Raw genomic sequence first — 21,422 nt, 5'->3', positions numbered from 1 at the left:
AACAGGTTGGGGTTTTTTTTCCTCACAGATTTGTTTGTCTGTTGGCAAGGAGTGATCACAAAAATATTCTTTTACCCATACTTGACCCTATGATTCATTTCACAAGCTGGGTCAAGTGTGCAGTTTCAGTGGTCTGAACACTCTCCAAGATGAAATTAATTTAGCATTCCCAAGGTGAGGAGCAGAGGAGTGGCATCTAGCACAAATACATTTAAGGTAACACTAAAGCAATTCCTACCCCTGGATTCAAAGCCAGAAGACATAATTTCTCACTTCAAGAACAAAAAGACAAATGTGTTGGAAGCTGTCTTTGGGCTACTACAAAGAGCTTTAGACTACTATGGGAGTATTTCAGCGTTTTTCCTTGGCTTCAAAGAAGTTATATGCATAAAAACCTACTTCATGCTTTCCTTATAGCGTAAGTTTTTCCACAACAAGTACTATCAAGTATATCAATAAAGATTTCTACTAAGGTGAAATGTGTTCTTGGGTTAAACTGGTTTAGGAATCAGCGTATACAACCACCTTATGGTTCTTTGTGCACATGAATAAAATTTTTTGGTTTAGAAAAAAAAGCCAAATAGTTTGGTAAAGCTCACACTGCAAATGTGAAACTGGGAAGACTCACACCTGTGGAAACCAAGAAGGAGCTAAAAAGACTAAGCAGCACTTCAGGTAGGCTGTAAAAATCTCTCTTTGGTTAGCAGTTACTAAGCAATTTCACCTGCAGACAAGTTAACAGGTTATATGAAAAGCAGTTGGCAGTCTCAGCTGAAGTTCTAATGAACAACTATATACTTTGCAAAATCATAACTATCACAAGAATTATTAGATGGCATGGCTAAACATCTTGGTAGTAAAGATCACAGAATGAACACTCTGAAATACAAGAGCCACATTTGACCTAGAATGATCTATAAAAGTTTTGTAGTTTACATTACTGCATCTCTTGTACGGCTGGTGTGGTTCAGGCAGGGAAGAAAGAAACTCAGACTCTTTCAGAGGAGGAAAAAATCCCCAAACCACCAGAATAAAGAACCCATACTTAACAAGCTATAAAAACTGCTATATTAAGGAAGAAAACAAACAAAAATATTTAGGAAATCTTGGGCTCCAGTGAGCTTACAGGTAAGCTTAACAACCTTGTTTAATCCTGCTTTCAACATGAACTTTAAGACACAAGGGCAACTAATACAGAGAAGTGCAATGGAAACTTTGGTACCAAAAGCAGCACGGTCAAGCACAGAACTTCATACAGGATAAGTTATTTTGCTGATCACACTCTGCTCAGCCACATTTCCCCCAAAACTTGAGTACTCAAGCATTACTGCCCTGCAACACTTGTGGGCAAGACAGTTCTACAAACTCCAGCATACTGTCTGCTGAGTTTCTCTTCTTGCCAGCGAATCATTCTCAGATGCAGTTGTAATTCAGCTTGGCTGCCTGGTCTACACAAGCCATGGTGGAACAGGTAGATGCCAGCTCAGCTAGGCTTAGAAAAGCAGCAGTTAAATGCATTTTCAGTTCACTTGCTTAAGTCTTGCATGCATGAGTCTGCAACTGAACTCCATGGTTGGACTATAGCCATACACAACACAGCTAGTAGCTCAAAAACTTGCTTTGCTGAAAGAAAACTGTTCAACAGGAGTGTTCTAAAACCCTACTCCATTCCCTCCACAGACAACGGAATTTTCTTTGTTCAAATAATGCTAGAAAGCCTTAAGGTACCTGCACAAGAGAGCAGCTATTACTGGCTCACAGCCTAATTTCCCCCCCTTTCCCTGAACAGGCTATGGTTGTGTCCAGTCAATCAGTTTCTACTCTTCTGTCAGCCCACTACTGTTTCACCTATGGCAGAAACACCCTGTAGCATGAAGGAAAGCAAGTTCCTGGTTTTGTGGCTATTGCACACAACAGTAATACACCATTCCTGTTTCAGGCCTGATATGCCTACCAGGGAGGGTCTCACTGACACAACTTCATTACTAATTTACTAACCATGTCTGTATTAGGATAATAGTTATCACAAAGGTCCATGAAAAGTAAAACTGTGCCTTTCCTTAGCAGCCCTTTGTGCTAATAAAATTCACTGATATTTATTAATCATCATCTTTCCATTCACTTTCCAAATGCAGTTAAAAATAGTTTAAACAGAAAACATCATAAAGCATTTTGCATCTGCTTGGTTGCAGAATATAAAATATAACCAAGAATGCATTTATGAGAGGTTCTCAGCTGGTCATTGGAAATGTTGTGGGGGTTTTTTTTTTTATAATGTCTGTTTCATACCTTTTGAAATTGTAAATACAATTCAAGGACATGCCATGCACAAAAGGAATTTCTTTGGCGAGAGAGAGAGTTGGTAGTTTATGGTTTGTTTTTTTTAAAAGGTAGAAACAAAAAATTTAAACACAACCCCAAACCCAGGAGGATCAACTCCCTTTTTAGCTCAAACACATAGAACAAACAAAGAAAAAGTTGCTTTCTGTTACATATTCTAACATTTGATGACAATGGTATTTGAAAACTATTAATTCCTCCTCATACAGTACAGGTGCCCACACTGCTGAAAACACTTGTGTATGTGTTGTGATATACTGTCAACTATACAGCCAGAGTCACTCCTGGCTGTGCAGAGAGCACTAAGACAGAGTTACACAAAGCTGACACAAAGCAGAGCATGGTGTTAAGCAGGTGCTGGCTTCAGTGTAAGAACCAACTCCATGTTAATGGTTGGACTTGATGATCTTGAAGGTCTTTTCCAACCGAAATGATTCTATGATTCTATGTTTTGAAAAAAAATAAATGGTTAAAATTACTATTATTTTATTCCCAATTGCACATCTGTGTCTTGTTAAATACCTAATGAGCTTTTATATTCAGTCTTTGGTAGTTAACTGGGTTTACTGGGACTAACAGTCATTTTTTGGCATAGATTCTATCATATGGAAGTAACTTTTTGCTTATTTTGGTAATACAAGGTAGAGATGAATAATATTCACTTTTCACTGTCTACACATTATCCCTCTGAAAAAAACCCTAGCTTTCCTGGCTTTTCAGCTTTACAGGCTGCAGAAACTGTTTGGCTTAATTTTGCCAGGTGTGAGAGGTTTGTTGGCATCAAGGGTGGAGACTGGATTCTACAGTACCAGGTCTTGGTTAATCTGCAGTCTGTATTTATTTATGCATCTAGCCACTTCAAAAAGTTTAGAAAAAGATATTCAGTTCCCTCTTTTGCACAGATCTAGCCCTTATGATACATTTAATTGTCCTCCGTGATGAACCCAACATCTGGTGTGTGTATATAATTCGCAAATATATTTTGATTACTAATGTACGATTTCTGTAATCAAGGGAACTGACAAACTGTATTTAAATAACAAAAACTGTAATTTGAGATGCATACTTTACTGACCATCACTTCAAACTTGCCCCCAAAATGTTTTAATATGAGGAAATTGAACACATTTGGCAAGTTGTTAATGCAAAAGCTGTTCAGTGAAGCCAAACTGCTCAGATACAATCTCCACTGCCCACAACCTTTTTATTTTTAATCACAAAACTTTCAGTACAACCATTTTGTTCCTTTAAATCCCTGAAGGCAGATAGATTTAACAAGCACAAAATCCACGTCCTATTTCCGTAATAAATCTGAGCTTGTTGAAATACTGTATTTAAAACAATACATTGCTATTACTGTCCATGTCCAACAACATCCACATGAAAGACAGCTTTTATGACCATAAGAAAGCTCAGCATCTAGTACAAAAGCTCAGTTTCTGGTGGTTGCCCCTTTCCCCCCTTTCCACAAACTTCAACAGCAAGACTGAAGAGTTTTGTGCCACCATGTGACAAGTATCACCAAAAGGTAACACTGAGCCTGATCTGTGACTCTCAGGCTGCTGGTCCCTAGCTTGCAACTCCAATGAGGCTAATAGGAAAAAGAAAAAAAAAGGGGGGAAGAAGAAAGAGCATTAGTGAGTCGGCTGCGTTTTGAAAAGTAATTTTTGTGTTTTGAAAAGTAATTTTTGTGTTTTGAAAAGTAATTTTCATTCTTTCTGAAGTGCTGGAGATCTGTGTTTATTTATTAAGGTTTTCATTCAGCAGGGCACTTACCAAAAGTAAGTGCAACAAACATTGATGCAACTTTATTCCTTTCCAGACTTCATTTGAATTTAAGAACAGTGAACACTTAAGCATCTCATTATTGAGTTGTTTCCTCACATACACTATATTCAGGACTCCATGTATTTCAAAACACTATAGGTTACACAAATATATACCCTCATCTCAGGACTGGGCAATTTCTCTCCTCCTCTCTTTTCAAAGCAAGGACAGAACTCCTCTCATATTTCCAAATTAACTGGTAAAGAAACTGACTTCTGCAACACTCAGCTGTCCATTTCCACTCCATGGGGTGCTTGCTAAAGAAGAAAAAAGAATCCCTAAGTATGCTGGCATTTAATTTGTCAACACTGCAAACCCATCAGCTATTATCAGCTAGTTTACAACTTCCAAAATAATACACAACACTGAATGATGACAGTCACTACCAAGTACTCCTTTAGTGTACAAAATAGCATGGGTACCTATGAAAGACATGATTGAAGAACGTTGGCCACACAAGCAAAAGTCTCCTCTACAGAGGCCTACCTCCTCTCCAGCGCAGAAGAGAAGCTGTTGACTTCATGCAGTAAGAAGGGATCAGAAAGAGTAATTTTAGCTTTACAGATCAGTCCCACTCAAGCTCTGACTCAACAACTAGATTTATAAACTTTTACCTTGGATGAACCACCACTACCATGATAGCTGGCATTATTCTGTTTGTTAAATGTGGGCTACTTTTCTGGAATCAAAGCATAACACAATTTCTTTTCCTATGTGACAGAACAAGCACAGACCAAAGTAGACAGCAATAATTTTAAGTCAAGTAGTTATAGTCTGCTACACGTTCTGGGGTCTTTCCCTTGGAAAGCAATCAGTGTTTCTCCCAACCCACAATTTCCATGTCAAATCAACGGCATCCGAGGTACACACCTAAAATGAAAGGAAAATGGAAGATCTGTACTGTAACACAAATGATAATTTCTAACACACAGCTATCAAGGGCCATTTGCATCTGCCAACACAAAAAATAGAGAGAAAAGACCTTCCACATTTATTTGAAAAAAATACCGAGTAGACAGGCAATGCAGTGATTTAGTAAACTGCATGGGATGCTGGATTTTCTTGCACACCGGTTGCTCACAGTTCAACGCTCTAAGCTATTGTACCCATCCAGAGAGGTTTCTTTTACACTAGCCAAATCAACAAGGCAGACATACTGAAAGCCTGTTCTAGAGTCTTAAGGATTCAAGGATTTGGAGCCTCTCTTAAAAGAACTCAATAAGCCCAAAGTCTTTTTGAGTCTGTGTAGTCTCTCACCACTTTTTTTTCAATCATTCCACAAAGGAGGTCATCTCCATAAAACATATGTGGAACAAAGATATGATTTTTGTGAGACCCCATAGCACAGCGAGAGCCAGAGGTATGTTTCAGCAATCGCATTAGACAGAAGTGACTATCTAGAGAAATCACACTATTCAGCTGTAAATTCCAACCAGCATGTACTAGAGACATCCTCAATACCACCTTTAACAATTAAACTTCCAAGTAGCATCCGGACACTATACCACAACTACTCCTGCAAATCAGAAATAGCTCTTTGTCACAGACACCAAAGCTTTGTCATTCTTGTGTAGTGAGATTTGGTTTCCAGGTCCTAGTTGCCTCGGACAGTGCAGAGGAAGAGATGTAAGAGGGATTATAGTCGTAACTGCTGAGAACAGGGTGGGTGAGCACTTTCTACATCCCATACAGAATCATAGAATCATTCAGGTAGGAAAAAACCTTTAAGATTGAGTCCAACCATTAACCTAGCACTGCCAAGTCCACCACTAAACCATATCCCTAAGCGCCACATCTGTACGTCTTTTAAATACCTCCAGAGATGGGGACTCATCCACTTCCCTGAGCAGCCTGTGCCAATCCATGCCTGACAACCCTTGCAGTAAAGAAATTTTTTCTAACATCCCATCTAAACCTCCCCTGCTGCAACTTGAGGCCATTTCCTCTCGTCCTATCTCTTGTTACCTGGGAACAGAGACCAGCACCCACCTCACTACAACCTCCTTTCAGGTAGTTGTAGAGAGCGATAAGGTCTCCCCTCAGCCTCCTTTTCTCCAGGCTAAACAACCCCACTTCCCTCAGCCGCTCCTCATGAGACTTGCTCTCTAGACCCTTCACCAGCTTCATTGCTCTTCTTTGGACACGCTCCAGCACCTCAATGTCTTTCCTGTAGCGAGGGGCCCAAAACTGAACACGGTACTCGAGGTGCGGCCTCACCAGTGCCCAGTACAGGGGGACAACCACCTCCCTGCTCCTGCTGGCCACACTATTTCTGATGCAGGCCAGGATGCCATTGGCCTTCTTGGCCACCTGGGCACACTGCTGGCTCATATTCAGCCGGCTGTTAACCAACACCCCCAGGTCCTTTTCCACCGGGCAGCTTTCCAGCCACTCTTCCCCAAGCCTGTAGCGCTGCATGGGGTTGTTGTGACCCAAGTGTAGGACCCGGCACTTGGCCTTGTTGAACCTCATACAACTGGCTTTAACCCATCGATCCAGCCTGTCCAGATCCCTCTGTAGAGCCTCCCTACCCTCAAGCAGATCAACCCTCCCGCCCATCTTGGTCCCATTTGCAAACTTACGGAGGGTGCACTCCAGTGAAAGAGTTTAAGTAAAACTTTATAGGTGATTGATTTTCCCATGCCTCTGCTTAGCCAAGTTATCTCACAGAAAATATTTGAAATAATTTAGGAACATCTTTGGAAATAGGTAAGCTTTTGGGGCCTGCTCCTTTCATAGTTTTCAAAACACTGATCAGCCCTTCTTACCAGTCACTGAAAAAAAACCCCAAAAGTTTACCACAGCTCTCTGATTCTTCAGACTCCTTAATAGAAAAAAATTATTTCAGATTGTCCTACCTCTCTTACAGCAGAGACTCTCAGCAGAAGTTAGATGATTTAATATGGAGAGTCCTCCCAGAAATAAGTTATCTGGGTTTTGGCCAGAGTATATGTAAAAAAAAAAAAAAATTAGAAAAATCAAGTGCCAGACTCACATGCACAATTTATTATAGAGCAGAGTAACAAAAAGTTAAGAGCAAGACTCTGCAGGAACCAGTTTTGATGGGGGAACAGGCATGCCCCACAAGATAAGGGAAGAGCCTTCCCCTCAGTTCTGAAGGTTTTGGCTTGCCTGAGCAGAGATCTTGCATAGAAAAGCAAGATCCATGGTTAAACGTAGCACCAAAATGACTTCTCTCTGATGGGGAACAACTGTACCCTGCTAAACCATTCCAATCAGTAAAATACATTACACGTGAAATTGGAGAAATCTGTCATTTTAAGGAAAGTGGGTGTTTTTTTACTAAATGTGTTTTGTTTTTTTCCTGTTAATACCAAACATCTGACCCAGTGAAACCATCCACACTTTCTAAAAAAAGAAAGACATTTTAACTTTCAATAAGCGCAAAATAATTTGCCTGTGTACATTGCCAGTGATTGCAAGTAGTACATCTGTAGTGCAGCCATGATATTCTTCGGTTATATTCTCCTAATCCAACAAGAAATTCACTAGCAAGGAAAACTTAATCAATAGTTTAAATCACCATAAGAACATGACGGTCAAAAGGGCTAGTCTGTTGCTATTACACCCTCATGTTACTTGTGGATGGATGTAAGAAAGAACAGACCCAATTTTAGATTAAAAGCCTGCTTCATTTGTGCCAGCTCCTTCCTCCCTTGGCAATTTCCTTTATTTTCAGGACCTCAGTTGGCCTCATGTGACAACTGGGTTTCATTTTACCGCACGTAGCACCAGGACATTCTGTAATTTTCTCCTCTTTTGATAACAAAAGTTAATTTTAGCAGATCAGATCTGTAAGTGGTCTGCCTACAAGTAGATATAAGATAATTAAACAGTTTCCCACAATTTTCTTTTACTATTAAACTAAAACCAGCCACTCATATTAAAAAAACAAACAAAAAGCTAAAGCAGCTATTCTTCACAACTAAAATCTCTTGCAACTTGACAGATTTAAAAGTAGGGTTAACATTATATAACTTAAGATATCTATTTCCTGCACTGAAACCCAGACTTTTTTTTTTCCCCTGATGGAAATAAAATCTTACTACAAAAAGCAAACAATTCATAAAACCTTTAAGAAAGGTTTACTTGTAGACAAGAAAAGCTGAGTGTGTGCATTTTGAGTTTTCTTCTTTATAAATACTGAATGAACCCAGTTATCTGTTTAACCTATGTAACAAACTCTGAGACTTTAAATACTCTTCATTTCTCCCTTCTTTCACAAGGGAACCTTGAGAGACTTGGAACTAGTGCAGTTTAGACATTTCACCCTATACCATTAACATGAATTCCAAATCTAAAAAGAAGAGCTTCCTGAAAACTTATCTGCAGTATATAGTCTCTTCCCTCAGGTTTGCAAATCACTTGCATTATTTTCCCATGCAGTGTTGACTTAAGCTGAGAAACTGAAACTTTGTGGTGGAATAAAAGGGCAGGAACATCTAACCCAACACTTCTTGACCTGATCACCAAGGCAATTCACCTCAGTATCAAGTACCACCAGTAGCACTTCCTTATCAACTCTCTTAGTAGCTCATGCGTGCAGTACAATGACATTTATCTCTCAGCGTAACTGGGAAAATTATACTAGTCCCGCTTCATCCATCACCAATTTTGTTTAAATAAAGGAAGGCAGCTACACAAGGTGGCATATAAAACCAGTGTTTGAGGTGAGGATGTCCAGGAACAGTGGTATTGATGGCTGTAAATGAAGAGATGATACTTTGCCACTAGCAGGACAGACTGGCACCTCCTACAGCACTGCCCTTCTGGGTTGCTTCAGAACCTGCCCAGGACTACCTACACCCCTGAAGGACAAACAGCACCATACAGACTACCTGCTCTCCCCTGTGGACCGTGGTAGAAAGAACAATCTTAGAACAATTTTGAAAACAAAACCTAACATTACAGGGGATACATGAAGACATACGAGAATTTGGCAAAAGGGCACAGAATAGACCAGTCAGTAGGCATGGTGGGGGAGGAACTGCTTCTGTCACCCCTTTCTTGTCTGCAGATGCTAATCACTTTCCAAAACGTCGCTTAACTCCTAACAAGGATTGCAAGATGCCCCTTCAAATTTCACTCATCATAAGCAACATTGTATATTGTGCATGTTCTTTTGGGGACATAGATAGATTTCTCATTTTACTTCCACTCACAGGCGTTGAATTGACACCGAAATTTCTAACACTAGGATCAGCAGAATTTATTTTAGTCATCCATAACCAGCTTACTTCTGAAGATTTCTGTTGGTTTGGTTACATCTTAATTTTTGTAGTGTATGACAATTACATCTGTAATAGGATCAAACAAACAATACTCTTTCCTCCCATCCAGGCAACTACTCATTTCTATTTTAGCCCCAGGAGGATTCCAGGAGGAGAGAACAGTAGAAAGTAACTTATTTGAATTTTTCCACAGACTGTTAAGACTCTTTTCTTTGGTTTTTTGTTTGGGTTTGGTTGGGGTTTGGGGGGGATGATGGGAGGTTTTCTGTGAGGTTGCATAGAAAAATGTAGCCACTGAGGTAATAGAAGCATAGCTGCAATCAGGTAATGCAAATATAAATGCAGATTGCAGCGGGCTTAAAGAATTTGGAAGAGACTGTTACACATGGTATAAGATTTTTTCAGAAAATATAAGCTAAATTTTTTTGTAAATATTCTCTCTACTTTTGAGGACTTTATTCATCTCAAACAGCAAAGAGAGATGAAAACAGAAATAATTTCTATTTTCTTAAAAGTGGGAAAAAAAACATAGGAGGTCTATTCTACCTACATCAGCACTCTTCCATGAAGTAAGCATACTTAATATGGCCTGGATTTGGAGTAGAACCTCTCTCGCAGGAATTCACATAGGAAGATGGCAGCTCTACCACCTGCCCCATCTCCACTCAACCCATGCTTCCCTAGGCATCAGCCTGGAAAAAGAAAGCCCGGCTAGGCAGAGGCTTTCGGCTCTCTTCCACCTACTACGAAGTTCCAAATGGTCCGAGTGGGAGCCTGCGGGCCAGATCCAGCTTGCAAGATGATTTCCCCTGCTCACTGCTTTTTCTGCTTGACCTCGATCTGCATCAGAGGTGGGAAGGAAGGAGAAAGGACAAGCCAATGACTGCCATGTAACTTTTAGCTATATAACCAGAAAGACGGGCTTGTCACTTCATCAGTCGAGAAGGTGACAAACCTTTCCCCAAACTGGCCTTCAATCCACAGCACTGAAAACCGGAGCTTTCCTATCGAGGATGCAGACTCTTATATCCACTGTTAGCACACCAATGAAAATGTTCTCCATCAACAGTAAAAGGAAGAATGGGAAAGAGACACACATGGAATTAATGCCCTGAACAGGAAGAGTGAAAAGATGACAATTACCTGGACAAGCAAAATAACAAAACTCATAACTGAGGAATTTCCTGCCTGCTTCCCTGTTCCCAAAGCAACCCAAGGTGGCACCACAGGATGGAGGAGTGAAAAACCCTGCAAGCTCTGCTCCTCTGGCCACTCTGGACAGATTACATTCTGTATTGTTGTGGTTGGCTTGGTTTTGTTTGTTTTTAAAGCTATTTATTCTCTTATACGCTTGTTTCAGAGTATCTTTGCTGTAAAAGAAAATTTTTGCACTAAGATTATTGATAGTAGAGGTCATCAAATGAAGCTGTCCTGTTCTTGTTACCTTCACAGACACTTGGTTTTGTCCACTAACAGGCATTTTTGGGGGTTACAGCTTTGGTTTGACCTAGTACATTTGTGTCTTTATGTTTTTAAAGTAACAAGAAATAAAGCTTGCTTGCACAAGATCCTCAGTAATTAGGACTTTCAAATCTGTAAGCATTTTCAAATAGCCAAGAACATTTTAAGAGAAAAATAAAGTATGGCTATTTAACCAAAGTGAAGATTGTCATTGTAGTCTCCATAGCTTGAGGCATACCTTAATTCAATATAGAAAGTGACCATTTCTGCACTGTAATTAGCTAGAAGTAGCGAATCATGAACAGCAGGCTTCCACCGCTCAGGCTGTTTTCTTTCAGCAGTTAGATATCTTTCTAATGTATTTAATTTAGTCACAGAGATTTAAATTTCAGATTAACAAATACATCCCACCTTTGCCTAAATATCACTCTGTCCTGCACTATTCAGCACAATTTCTCATCCACCCCTTTCCTACAGTAGTTTGGATAATTTTGCCCTGACAAATCTGGAGAGGACGAAAAAAAAAAAAACCCCAAAAAACCCCCAAACAGAGGTACAGCATTTTTGCAGACTATCTAGAGAGGCACAAAGCAATGAAATGATTACAAGCTAAAACAGAAGTATATCCACTCACACGTCTAAGGCACTGTTGTTAGAAGCATTATTAGAAGTGCAAAAACCATATTGATTTGTACACAGGAGTTCAAGATTGAGAGCTTTCACCACAGATTTTAAAACTGAACTGAGTTCTTTCTTGCCTTGTTTGCTTGTTTACAGATAAATGACATTCTTCTAAGTTTTTTGGAATTTGCATCTCTAAAATGTTTATCCTTGAAATGTGTTCCTACTCTTCTGTAAGTATTCTTTTACTTACAATTTAAAAAAAAAAAAATTTCCTTAAAGTGGAAAGTGCATTTACCTCAGTAGCTTCCTCTTCTTTGTGGACTCGGTGGACACTCGGGGGGCCTTGCCCGCCTGCTTCCCAGGGGTGCGGAGAAGGGCCTGCGCAGACCTCAGCCACTCGCTGGCCGGTCGTACTGTAACTTCCCCTGTGTCCACTCCTGACCTCAGCCGTAATCTCTTAGTGAATCCTGGAGTAGTGGTCGTCAGGCCCATCTCTCCTTCTCCCACACTGTCATTATCAGATGAATACTCAGAAATTTCTGTCGAAGTTGTCTAAAGAAAGAAAAATATACAGTTATTTAAACAGAATGCTAATGAGATAGTATGGATTTATGTAGGCAGTCATAAATGTTCCCTAGTAATCCATTAATTGATTGCCAATTTATTGATTAATATAACCTGGACAACTTCACTGTAAATGCACATTAATCTTTTGTAAGTCAACATGAACTCCTGAATATAAGGACCATTTTTTGAGGGACAACTGGGATGTGTAACATTTATTTTTTCAAACAACTAGATCTGGAGAATTTATCAAAACAATAAGCCAATGCTTATCTCTATCAGAAGAAGTTTCCAGACAGGTGTCAGGATTAAAGCAGGCTTTATGAGTGAGGCTAATGAGTGACAGGGATCGTGACTGGCAGAAAAGCTGAGAGAAAGGGAGCTTTCATGTTGGGATTCAAGTAAGTAGGAAAGCTGGCTTCCGTCGTCTGAATGAAGGGAAGAAACACATGCCTCTGTTGAGAACTCATAGCTGGCAAAAAGTATGTAACCTTTTGTTAAAACAAGATTTTGACCACTAAAGCTGGCCTTCACTTATGTCCAGCAGGCCTACAGCTTCCCAGGCAGATTTCAGAAGTTGAGCATAAGCTGTCAGGTTACATCCAGGTAGCTCCAGGGAGGACTGACCACTGGTCAGCAGCCAGGGCTGCGAGCAAGCAGGACTTGGAGGCGGACAAGGAGGACAAGGAGTTCAGACTTACAAAACCTCATTGGAGCTCTTCTCCCAGAAATTCACAGGACACGCTGAACTCATCCCACTGAATGAGGGATGAGAAGGCCCAAAAACAAGTCTGCCAAGAGACACGGAAGGCTGAGGAGAGGGCTGGCAGGGAAAATTCACCTGCTTTGGCTCAGCTTGTTTTACTCTCCTCTAGGGCTCCCACACAAGCACGGCAAGGCAGCTGGGTTGGCACCCTAAGGCAAGCTCTGCAGTTATGTACATTATGCTCTCTTAACCCAGTATTTCTTAAAGTACTGAGTATTAAGCAAAAATACTTGGAAAGTGGCATTTTACCTAGTACAGAACAAAATGATCTAAAACTCTGAAATAGGCAGAAGACTAAGAAACATGAGCTGGGCTCAGTCTTCAGGAGCTAGTTGGAGAAAAAAAAAAACCAACACACTGTGCAAGTTCTGGTGGGGTGAGCATCGTAACAGTCCCATCACTGGGAACACCAGTTCAAGGAGGCTTGCACAAAACTGTTCGGTAAGAAGAGGCAAGTTGAGTAACTCAGCCTGATCCTTGAAAGAAACAAAATCCAATGCAAAACATTAGGTTCACATTATCAACGGGGAACTGGAATACCCCAAAGACTGACTTTGCTCGAGATCATGCTGCCCCGATCACAGAATAGGTCCTGAAAAAAATTAGCCTGTTCTGGTCTAATGCAGTAAGCAGCTCTCCACACAGGTTGGCTGACAACTGGCTCAGATAAGGAATTTAAAGATAAAAGAGGAAAGGGAGGGAAATCACTGCATTCACTAATGCCATTGTATGTTATTAATTAGTGTAATCATCTGAAACCAACATTTCTTGACTGTGCACAAAAATGAGTTCAGCTTTTGCCAGTTCTTTAATACATTCTTCACGTAAATGATGAGACACAGCGTTCATGTTCTGAGAGCTTACCTAAGCATTCTGGAAACTGGAAGGACCTTTTAAAGTTATCCAGAGAAGGAGAATAGCTAAAAGAATGTAATTAATATCAGCCTGTTTTAAACACAACACAGTCAACATTCGTCCCTTGGCAACAATATTTCTCTGAAAACAAACTCCTTCCACATTGGAAAAGAGCCAGAAATAAAAGGTTTCAAACAGTATGAAAGCAGTAAGCAAGCACTTCATTCTTAAAACACCATTCTGATGCACTCTTTTGCTTTAGGAATGCTTTAATTTTGCTCAAATTGCTACAATATGCACTGCACCTAAAAAAAAAATGCAAACCTGAAGTTCTTTGAGCAAGTAAAATGCAAATGAGGAAAGCCCTTGGGATGTGCTTCAAGTTAAGCACATGTTTTAATCCCACTGACTGTTGTAAGTGCTAAGAAGCTTTCCTAAGTAAAGATTGTCTAATAAATGATTAATTCTTCTGCTAATATTTATTATTGTATTATTGGATACTTGTTTAGACTTAACGTCCCCAAGGAAACCGTACTTTGGGGTTTTTGGTTTTGGTTTGTTTGCTTGTTAGAAGTTTGTTGTTTTGTGGTTTTTTTTTTTAAAAAGTTGGAAATTTTTCTTAAAAGAGGAAGCTATAAAAATGGAAAAGAAAAACAAAGAACAAACCCTCAACCTTCCAATTCCATACATTATTTAACTGTAGCCACCATCAGAAATACAGTCTGAAGAGAAAAATATTTTCAAAACATACAAGCATAATTTTTCAAGTATCCAGTAAATGAACTGGCATGTCCACCAACATTATGGTGGTAGACAGCTGGAAAAAAAAATTTAATTTCTTAGGTTCACTTTAAAACAATCATTGATAACTAGTGAAGAAATTGTTTATTGACTATCAATATCTTAAACATCATGAAGCTGAATTTTCAAGAGGTGGAGGGTTTTTTTAGAAAAATATCCCCAGTAATATCACTAAGATTTTCTGAAGAGCATCATTGCTAAGCACAGAGAAGCGTCAAATTAAAAGTAGTTGACTTTTCCACATTGCTTATTATTTCAAAATATAGTCATTTTTGGTTATGGTGGCTGAAGGTACAATGCTCCCCAACACACACAGGCTCAGTTTCCCCACCTCAATCCCTTCCTCCAACCCCTGAGCCCAATTTAATCATCCCCATTCTGGGGTTTTCCATGACTGTCTCCTATACATCCCAATCACTCCAAATACTTGGTAGTAGACTGTTCACTAAGATTTACCTATCGTTTCCAATGATGGCCTTGCCACAACACCCTCTTTTATATCATGCTAATCACTTTTCCATGTCCAAGGGCTGAGTGGAAAAAAAATGCAATCAATCTCGCTCTCACTAAAACGACAAACATAGCTCATTCTGTTCACTTGTAGAATAAATTGATTTGCTCTGTGATTGGTTTCATTTGAAAGGTTCTAAATGCTCCCCTTTTATGGCCCTTCTTTTAAGGAAAAATGACTTTAGTATAAATGCACAGAATACTGCCATTTTTTCTGATAAGATTTGGCTACAGGAAAACAAAGAAGTCAGTGAGTACTGTAGCTGAGCATCCAGTAGCATGTATTTTAAAGGTAAGCATCTTTAAACCAAAATGCATCAAAAGAGAGTTCTCAAGATAAATTAATTTATGATGTATTTTTGACAGCACTCACCAGTACTAGCTAATGTAGAGGATGGTACAAATGTAAAAACAGAAAGCAGAATGAGGAACAGCAAATATCTGCCCCTGGCTAAACAGTTAAGATTGCTAAAGAATACATGATTACCTGTGTCAATTTAAATTCATTAAAAAAAAAAAAGTTACCAAAAAGCAACCACAGAAATGGAAAAATCCTGGCCCAAATTGTTCAAAGACAAAACTCTTGACGACTTCAGTGAAATGAAGACAGCATTCCATAAGCACGTAGATTTTGCACGCAGGCAGCATAGAAGATACCATGCTGTTACTTCTGTGACAAAGTACTCCCTCCCTCCCTCCCTCCCCCTCAAGAGATTTGCTTCAGCTGCCTGTTGCTTTGCTTTGAACACCTTGTGAGTTCTTTGGGAGTACCTTTGCAATCTGCATAGCATTTGCCTCTAAAAGGTCTGAATAAATTACTTTTTCACTTCAATAATAATGGAAGCAAGAAATATCTGTATTTGATCACTTTAATAAGCACTCAATATTTCTTATCAATAAAACAGCAGTAAGTTAATATGAAAAGTGTTAAAATTCCATTTGAAGTTTCCAGCTTCAGCACAGAAAGCAGAACTGTACAAAACTTTCTGTACAAAAAGAAAGCTAACATATCAATCCTATTAAAAAAAATAATAAATCTGTATTTTTTAAAAAAGGCGCCCTCATACAATGATTGCTAATTAGAGGCAAGGAGATGAGCAGTTGGAAGAGTTTCTCATCCCCCTTGGCTCTCCTCCTAAGACACATCACCCAGTGAAACTCTTCTGAGGAAAAATGTCAGTATATACACGCTACTTTTGTATTGGTCAAACACTTTCACTTGTTCAGTCATTGTACATTCAGAATATGTTGTAAATCTTTTCCAGTTGGTATGAAGATACTTTGCAGATACAATGCTCGATAAAAGCTCACAGATATTCTGAACAAGTTCATCAGCTGTAACTAAGATGCTTCAGCACACTGCAGTATGTCCAGATCTCCTCTTACGGACAAAAAATGGCATCAAATTTTACATAGACACTGAAATAACTTTTTGCAGATGGAGGTCAATTAGTCTGTCATTTCCTTCCCTAAAAATAATAAATTTCTTCCCTCCTATTATCTTACTACAGCTTAGCTCAAATGGCAGAAGAACTAATAGGGTTTCTCAGATGGCACCCCTAGGGAAGCAGGCTTTCTCAAGGTCACAGAGCCAAGTTATGTCAGAAATTGAAATAGTAGTTGAGAGTTTTAGACTTTGATCACTGTAAATAGAGAGGAAAATTAATCTTGTGGCATCTCCTTTCCTACTTGTTCTTTCACATATCTTTGCCTCTAACTCTGGAAGCATTTTCCATTATCCCCTGCCTGTTCTCTCATGGACTATCTTTTTCTCTTTTCTGATTCCCTTACTCTTTTCAGAATTAATTTGCATTTCTCCTAAATGCCCTCTTATGACAGCTCTCAAGATGGATGGAAGCTGACTGGTATTAATAAACACACACAGTGAACTTAGACGACTATCCTACCACCTCTCCTTTTATACAGTCTTCCTTTCTGATAAGCAATGCTACATTTGCAGTACTGGTACTCTCTGCTGTCACAAACGCAAAGGGATTCAAACACAGCAAACTTCTACCCCAGGGAGTTAGTTGCAAGTTGCAAGGAGATTTTGTATCTTGCATAGTACTCTCCAAAAAACAGAGTGAGCAGAAAAGCCACTGGATTTGCTACAATGAATATTCACAAGCATAAATCACCACTGCAGTATGTCAAAGGCCCAGGCTATGCTAATGAGTGCTTGAAGCTAACTCCACCAGAAGCTGGCTTGCAGGATTATAGGGAATAGGGTAAAGGTAAAAGAAAAGAAGTTTCTCCTTAATTAATCAACACAAAATTAAGTCAAACATTGTGCACACAGAGAGTACAGGATATTATTCAGCTCTATAAAGATAATTAAAGATATAAGCTACTTTCACTCTAGAGAGATAAAATTCAGATATACCTTCACACAAGAAACTTAATGTTCAAGTGCAGAGCTAGGCGTGTGCCGCTCTGTGGGTGACACCAAGCTTTCTGCTCACGGAATAACCACAGGAACAGAACGCAAAACTTACAAGATTAGGTAGCAGTGCGTGGGCAGAGATAACCGTATGACAAAAAAGAACAACAATGAAAGACATAAATCACTAATAAGATATTTTTGAACTTGCAAGCCCAAACTGACACAGCAGATTAACCAAAATTTTGTATCTGGAACAACCACCCAGTGTTACCACAGAGACAGCATATATTTAAAATGGATCTCAGATAATACCTAGCTAAGTACAGCATTCCTCCTCAGCACATGCGCTCAGACCATCTGATCTGTCCTAAATATTTACCAGTGGTGTTGGTTCAGCGCACTAGGAAATGACTTGTCCTGCTGCACACACATTAGCATTTTGTGGCTGCCATTACAGGAAACAGAGCCATACACTCTTCAAGGGCATGAGAACAGCCAACTTGAGCATCTCTTTGGGACTCTGCAAGAGCGATTACCACTGAGCTGACAAAGGGTTTGCTTCTTTCTCCCTGCTCGGCCATTGCTAAACACCAGCAACATCTCCCTTCACACAGACATGGAAATGAATTTTTGCCATCTCCAACATGCCACCACCTCTAGGCTGGAATGCAGTTGTTATTAGCATACAAAATCATTTATGCCAAGTAGCAAGGAAGAATGCTATATCTACTTGAATATGGAGAAGTGTAGGCAGCAACACTGTAATTATTCAAAGCAGAATTGGTCACAGACTGCACCCTCATCTCCTCTTAATGGTGTTTTGAGACCTTTAAACAACTGGTTAGGACTTCTCTTCTACGACTAATTAAAAGGATTCATTGCATCCAGCAGCCCAGTGCTGCCTATCGTAAAGGAAATTGATTCATGATTATCTCTGGAGGAAGGAGGCCAGCTACTAAACCTTAAGCATCACTGCTTACACTGTTGGGCTTCCCTTTGGAGAGCTCCTGGGGAAGTCTTACCCATGTTTGACCCCATTTATTCTGCAAGCTCAGTCAAAAATTACAGCTGCATTAGCTACTGTCTTAAAAGGTTACCCCAAGTATGATTCAATTCAAAGGAAAAATACCAATAGCTGTTATCAAAAGAAAAGCAAATGGGACAGTTTCAGAGATGCTTTCATGGACTGAAGGAGTTGAAAGGGCTTTGATGTAACTGTAGAAATTAATGGAATGATACGGCTGCTGTCGAGTCCGACTGCCAGTTATCCTCTAACGCTGGGCTTCCTGCATGATTTCTGAAGCCAAGAAAAGGTGTGGAGGGTGACACGGACAGGAAAACTCCCTCTTACACTTCAGAGAGTGAGGAAGTTGAAGTACAGTACCCAAGCCCACAAAATGGTGTTTTATATCACACATGAAATAACAATTAACGAAATAAATAACTTGTATCATCATTTATCAGCTCCCATATCTTATGTAGATCATTCTGCCTTGAAGTGGAAAATGAGGTGATGATTAGGATTACATGCAGAATGTTTGGCTGTGCATTCTCTTCTGTAAAGGGAGAGGTGCATGTTTTTGTTTGGTTTGAGCTGTCTCACACATAATCCTGTACACATACATCATTGGCAGGCAGTATCCTGCACGCAGCACTAATCGTTTTAGAAAACAAGAATAGAAAAAAATAACACTAGAATAAGATTTTGCACACACACAAAAAAACCCCAACGTGAAGATCTGATCTTTGAAAGAAAAACTTTGGGAGAGGAGTGATTTAAATCACAACAAAATGGACTTTTTATAGACATGATGAAGAGATGGTATTTTACCGACTGGGTTTTGTTGTTTTGGTTTTGTTTTTTTTAATGCCAGGTAAAGAATACACAAGTGGTAAGGAAGATGAAATCGAAGCCATAACTTCTAATCCTGAGCAGAAACCTCAGCTTTTACAAGGCAAACAGGTTTAGCAGGCTATACCTCTGGAGATACATCCACAAGCTGTTCCAGCCTGCCTCTCCCAGAACAGGTTGTTCTAAGGCATGGATCAGCCCACCGAAACAGGTGAGGCTCTCTTCTTAGCCCAAGTGCATTTTTACACAAACTAAGTCATTAAAGCAAGAAGCACTGCCTTTATTTCTAAGTGTACTCTTTATACGTAGAATTAAATAGCCATTCTGAAGGTAAAATGGCTGTCTGCTACGCACAAGGGCAGAGAAGAATAGTAGGGGACAGTGTGCTATTAAGGTACAAAATGGGCACAAAGCAGAAGTTTAACCAACAGCAGTTAAGGGATACAGATTTGTACCTTATGGAGTGTAAGAAAAACCTTGCTGCAGTCTTGGCATCTGTAGCATTTGTACTGCAACTGCACCTCTTAAAAGCATCACTTTAGTAGTTTAATGAAGCGTTAGCATTAAGAAGTCAATCTACCACTTCCTAATATTCTTCATTACCACTGATCTCTCTATCAGTCTGTGACTGGAGTAATAACCAACTTCTAATAGACCCAACAATGCTGAAAAAATGTCAATACAGAAAACCTACAAGTGCTTTTTCTGCTTTGTCTAATCTTTTTTTCCATCATACAAGAACATCTTCAGTTTCTCCCAGGGAAAATGACTGGCTGTTAAAGACAACTTGGACCAATTTATGCATACTGTTAGCCAGCATTACATTCAAGTGAATTACCGTAACCCTTGCTCTCCATTCCTTCCTTAAAAAGAGAGGGGAGGGGGGAGACGCCACTTCACATGTTGCATCTTGCAAACTATTCAGGGACAGAACCAGGTCTCCTCTCATGCAACTGCATATTATCCCACGCAGCTGAGCTCTCATCTTGATAAGGATCCACCAGATGATAGAGACACAGGTTTTCAAATATAAATACCTGACTCTGATAGGGCACGCAGATAATTACATCATTTCGCACAGAAGCCTCAACATTATGCACTGAAGTTTGGGCACACGAGACAATTGTAGTCAGCTTGCAATACCACTTAAACAGGGTTTAGTTCTTGACACAGAAATAGTTACTTTCATATTTCCAAGGAACAGATGTTATCACATGGTTTGATAACCTACTTTTACATCCTTTGTTTATAGTTATCCACTTAGTTTCATTTATTAAAGTTAATGGATTCAGGCCATGAAACCTCAGTTTTATTGTCTCTATTTTAGGTGATGCTATGGTAATCAGCCAGCTTAGATGTAACAAGAGGACTCAACTGAAAGGCATGATTAAAAGCCAAATTATTATTTATGGCCTAAATCCTAAAGCACATAGACTAAACACCTGCAGGATTCAGTAGAAACTGTTAAGGGAGGAAATACATTTCCATCTTCAAAACTCTTTTGTTTTGTTCCAAGCCTTCAGAGAGAACAAATACTTGTAATGAGAGGTAATATTTTTTACTAGACAAACAGATATAACTGTGGGAAAACAGACAAGCTTTCAGCACTAAGCCCTTCTACAGGTCCCAAAAGTTTGTCAAATTTTTTTACTCCAAATAGGTCATTTGGTCTAAATAAATTAAATCTTTCCTTATAAAATTGCTTTTCTCATATATTTAGCCTATACAGTTATGAATAATAATCCTGCAAGCTTTTTAAAAAATTCTTTCCAAAAAAGAAACCATGAGAAAATACCTCTCACAATAATGTCACTGTTTAGACTGAACAGGTAACAGTCAAAGATTGTCATATTACGTATTCTCTTTGAAAAAGCAGGTGATAACTGCAAGCATGTTATTTTTGAGATGAAAGGAAGTAATGCCAGAATAACTAACTAAATGAGAGATCGCACACAAATATTCGGTGAAGTACAAATTATGCACACTGACTTCTCATCTTTGGTTGATCTGCCTGCAGTTTCCTGTGAAACCTCTCAGAAAAGCACTTATCAAAAATGGGGGAAAAAAAAAGAAAATGAGAGAGAGAGGAAACACAATTTGGCACAGTGTTATATAACACACGAATGCAATACAGGCATCATTTCTGCAACGATGCTCAGCATTTAGTGAAAATTTTTTTCTTCATAA

At 39.3% G+C, this 21,422-nt stretch overlaps 1 protein-coding gene across 2 annotated transcripts in view; it reads right to left on the bottom strand.

The window, feature by feature from the left end:
* SPIDR (scaffold protein involved in DNA repair) overlaps positions 1 to 21,422 on the bottom strand; it is a 201,163-nt gene that overhangs the window by 141,266 nt on the left and 38,475 nt on the right. For both annotated transcript variants that reach the window (XM_052786958.1, XM_052786957.1), the window contains exon 6: positions 11,800 to 12,056. In XM_052786958.1, coding sequence (XP_052642918.1) covers positions 11,800 to 12,056 — 257 coding nt within the window. The remainder of the gene's footprint in view (positions 1 to 11,799; positions 12,057 to 21,422) is intronic.

Source organism: Harpia harpyja, chromosome 5, assembly GCF_026419915.1.
Source record: "Harpia harpyja isolate bHarHar1 chromosome 5, bHarHar1 primary haplotype, whole genome shotgun sequence".
NCBI classification, from domain to species: domain Eukaryota; kingdom Metazoa; phylum Chordata; class Aves; order Accipitriformes; family Accipitridae; genus Harpia; species Harpia harpyja.
This window is presented reverse-complemented; position numbering and strand designations above follow the sequence as displayed.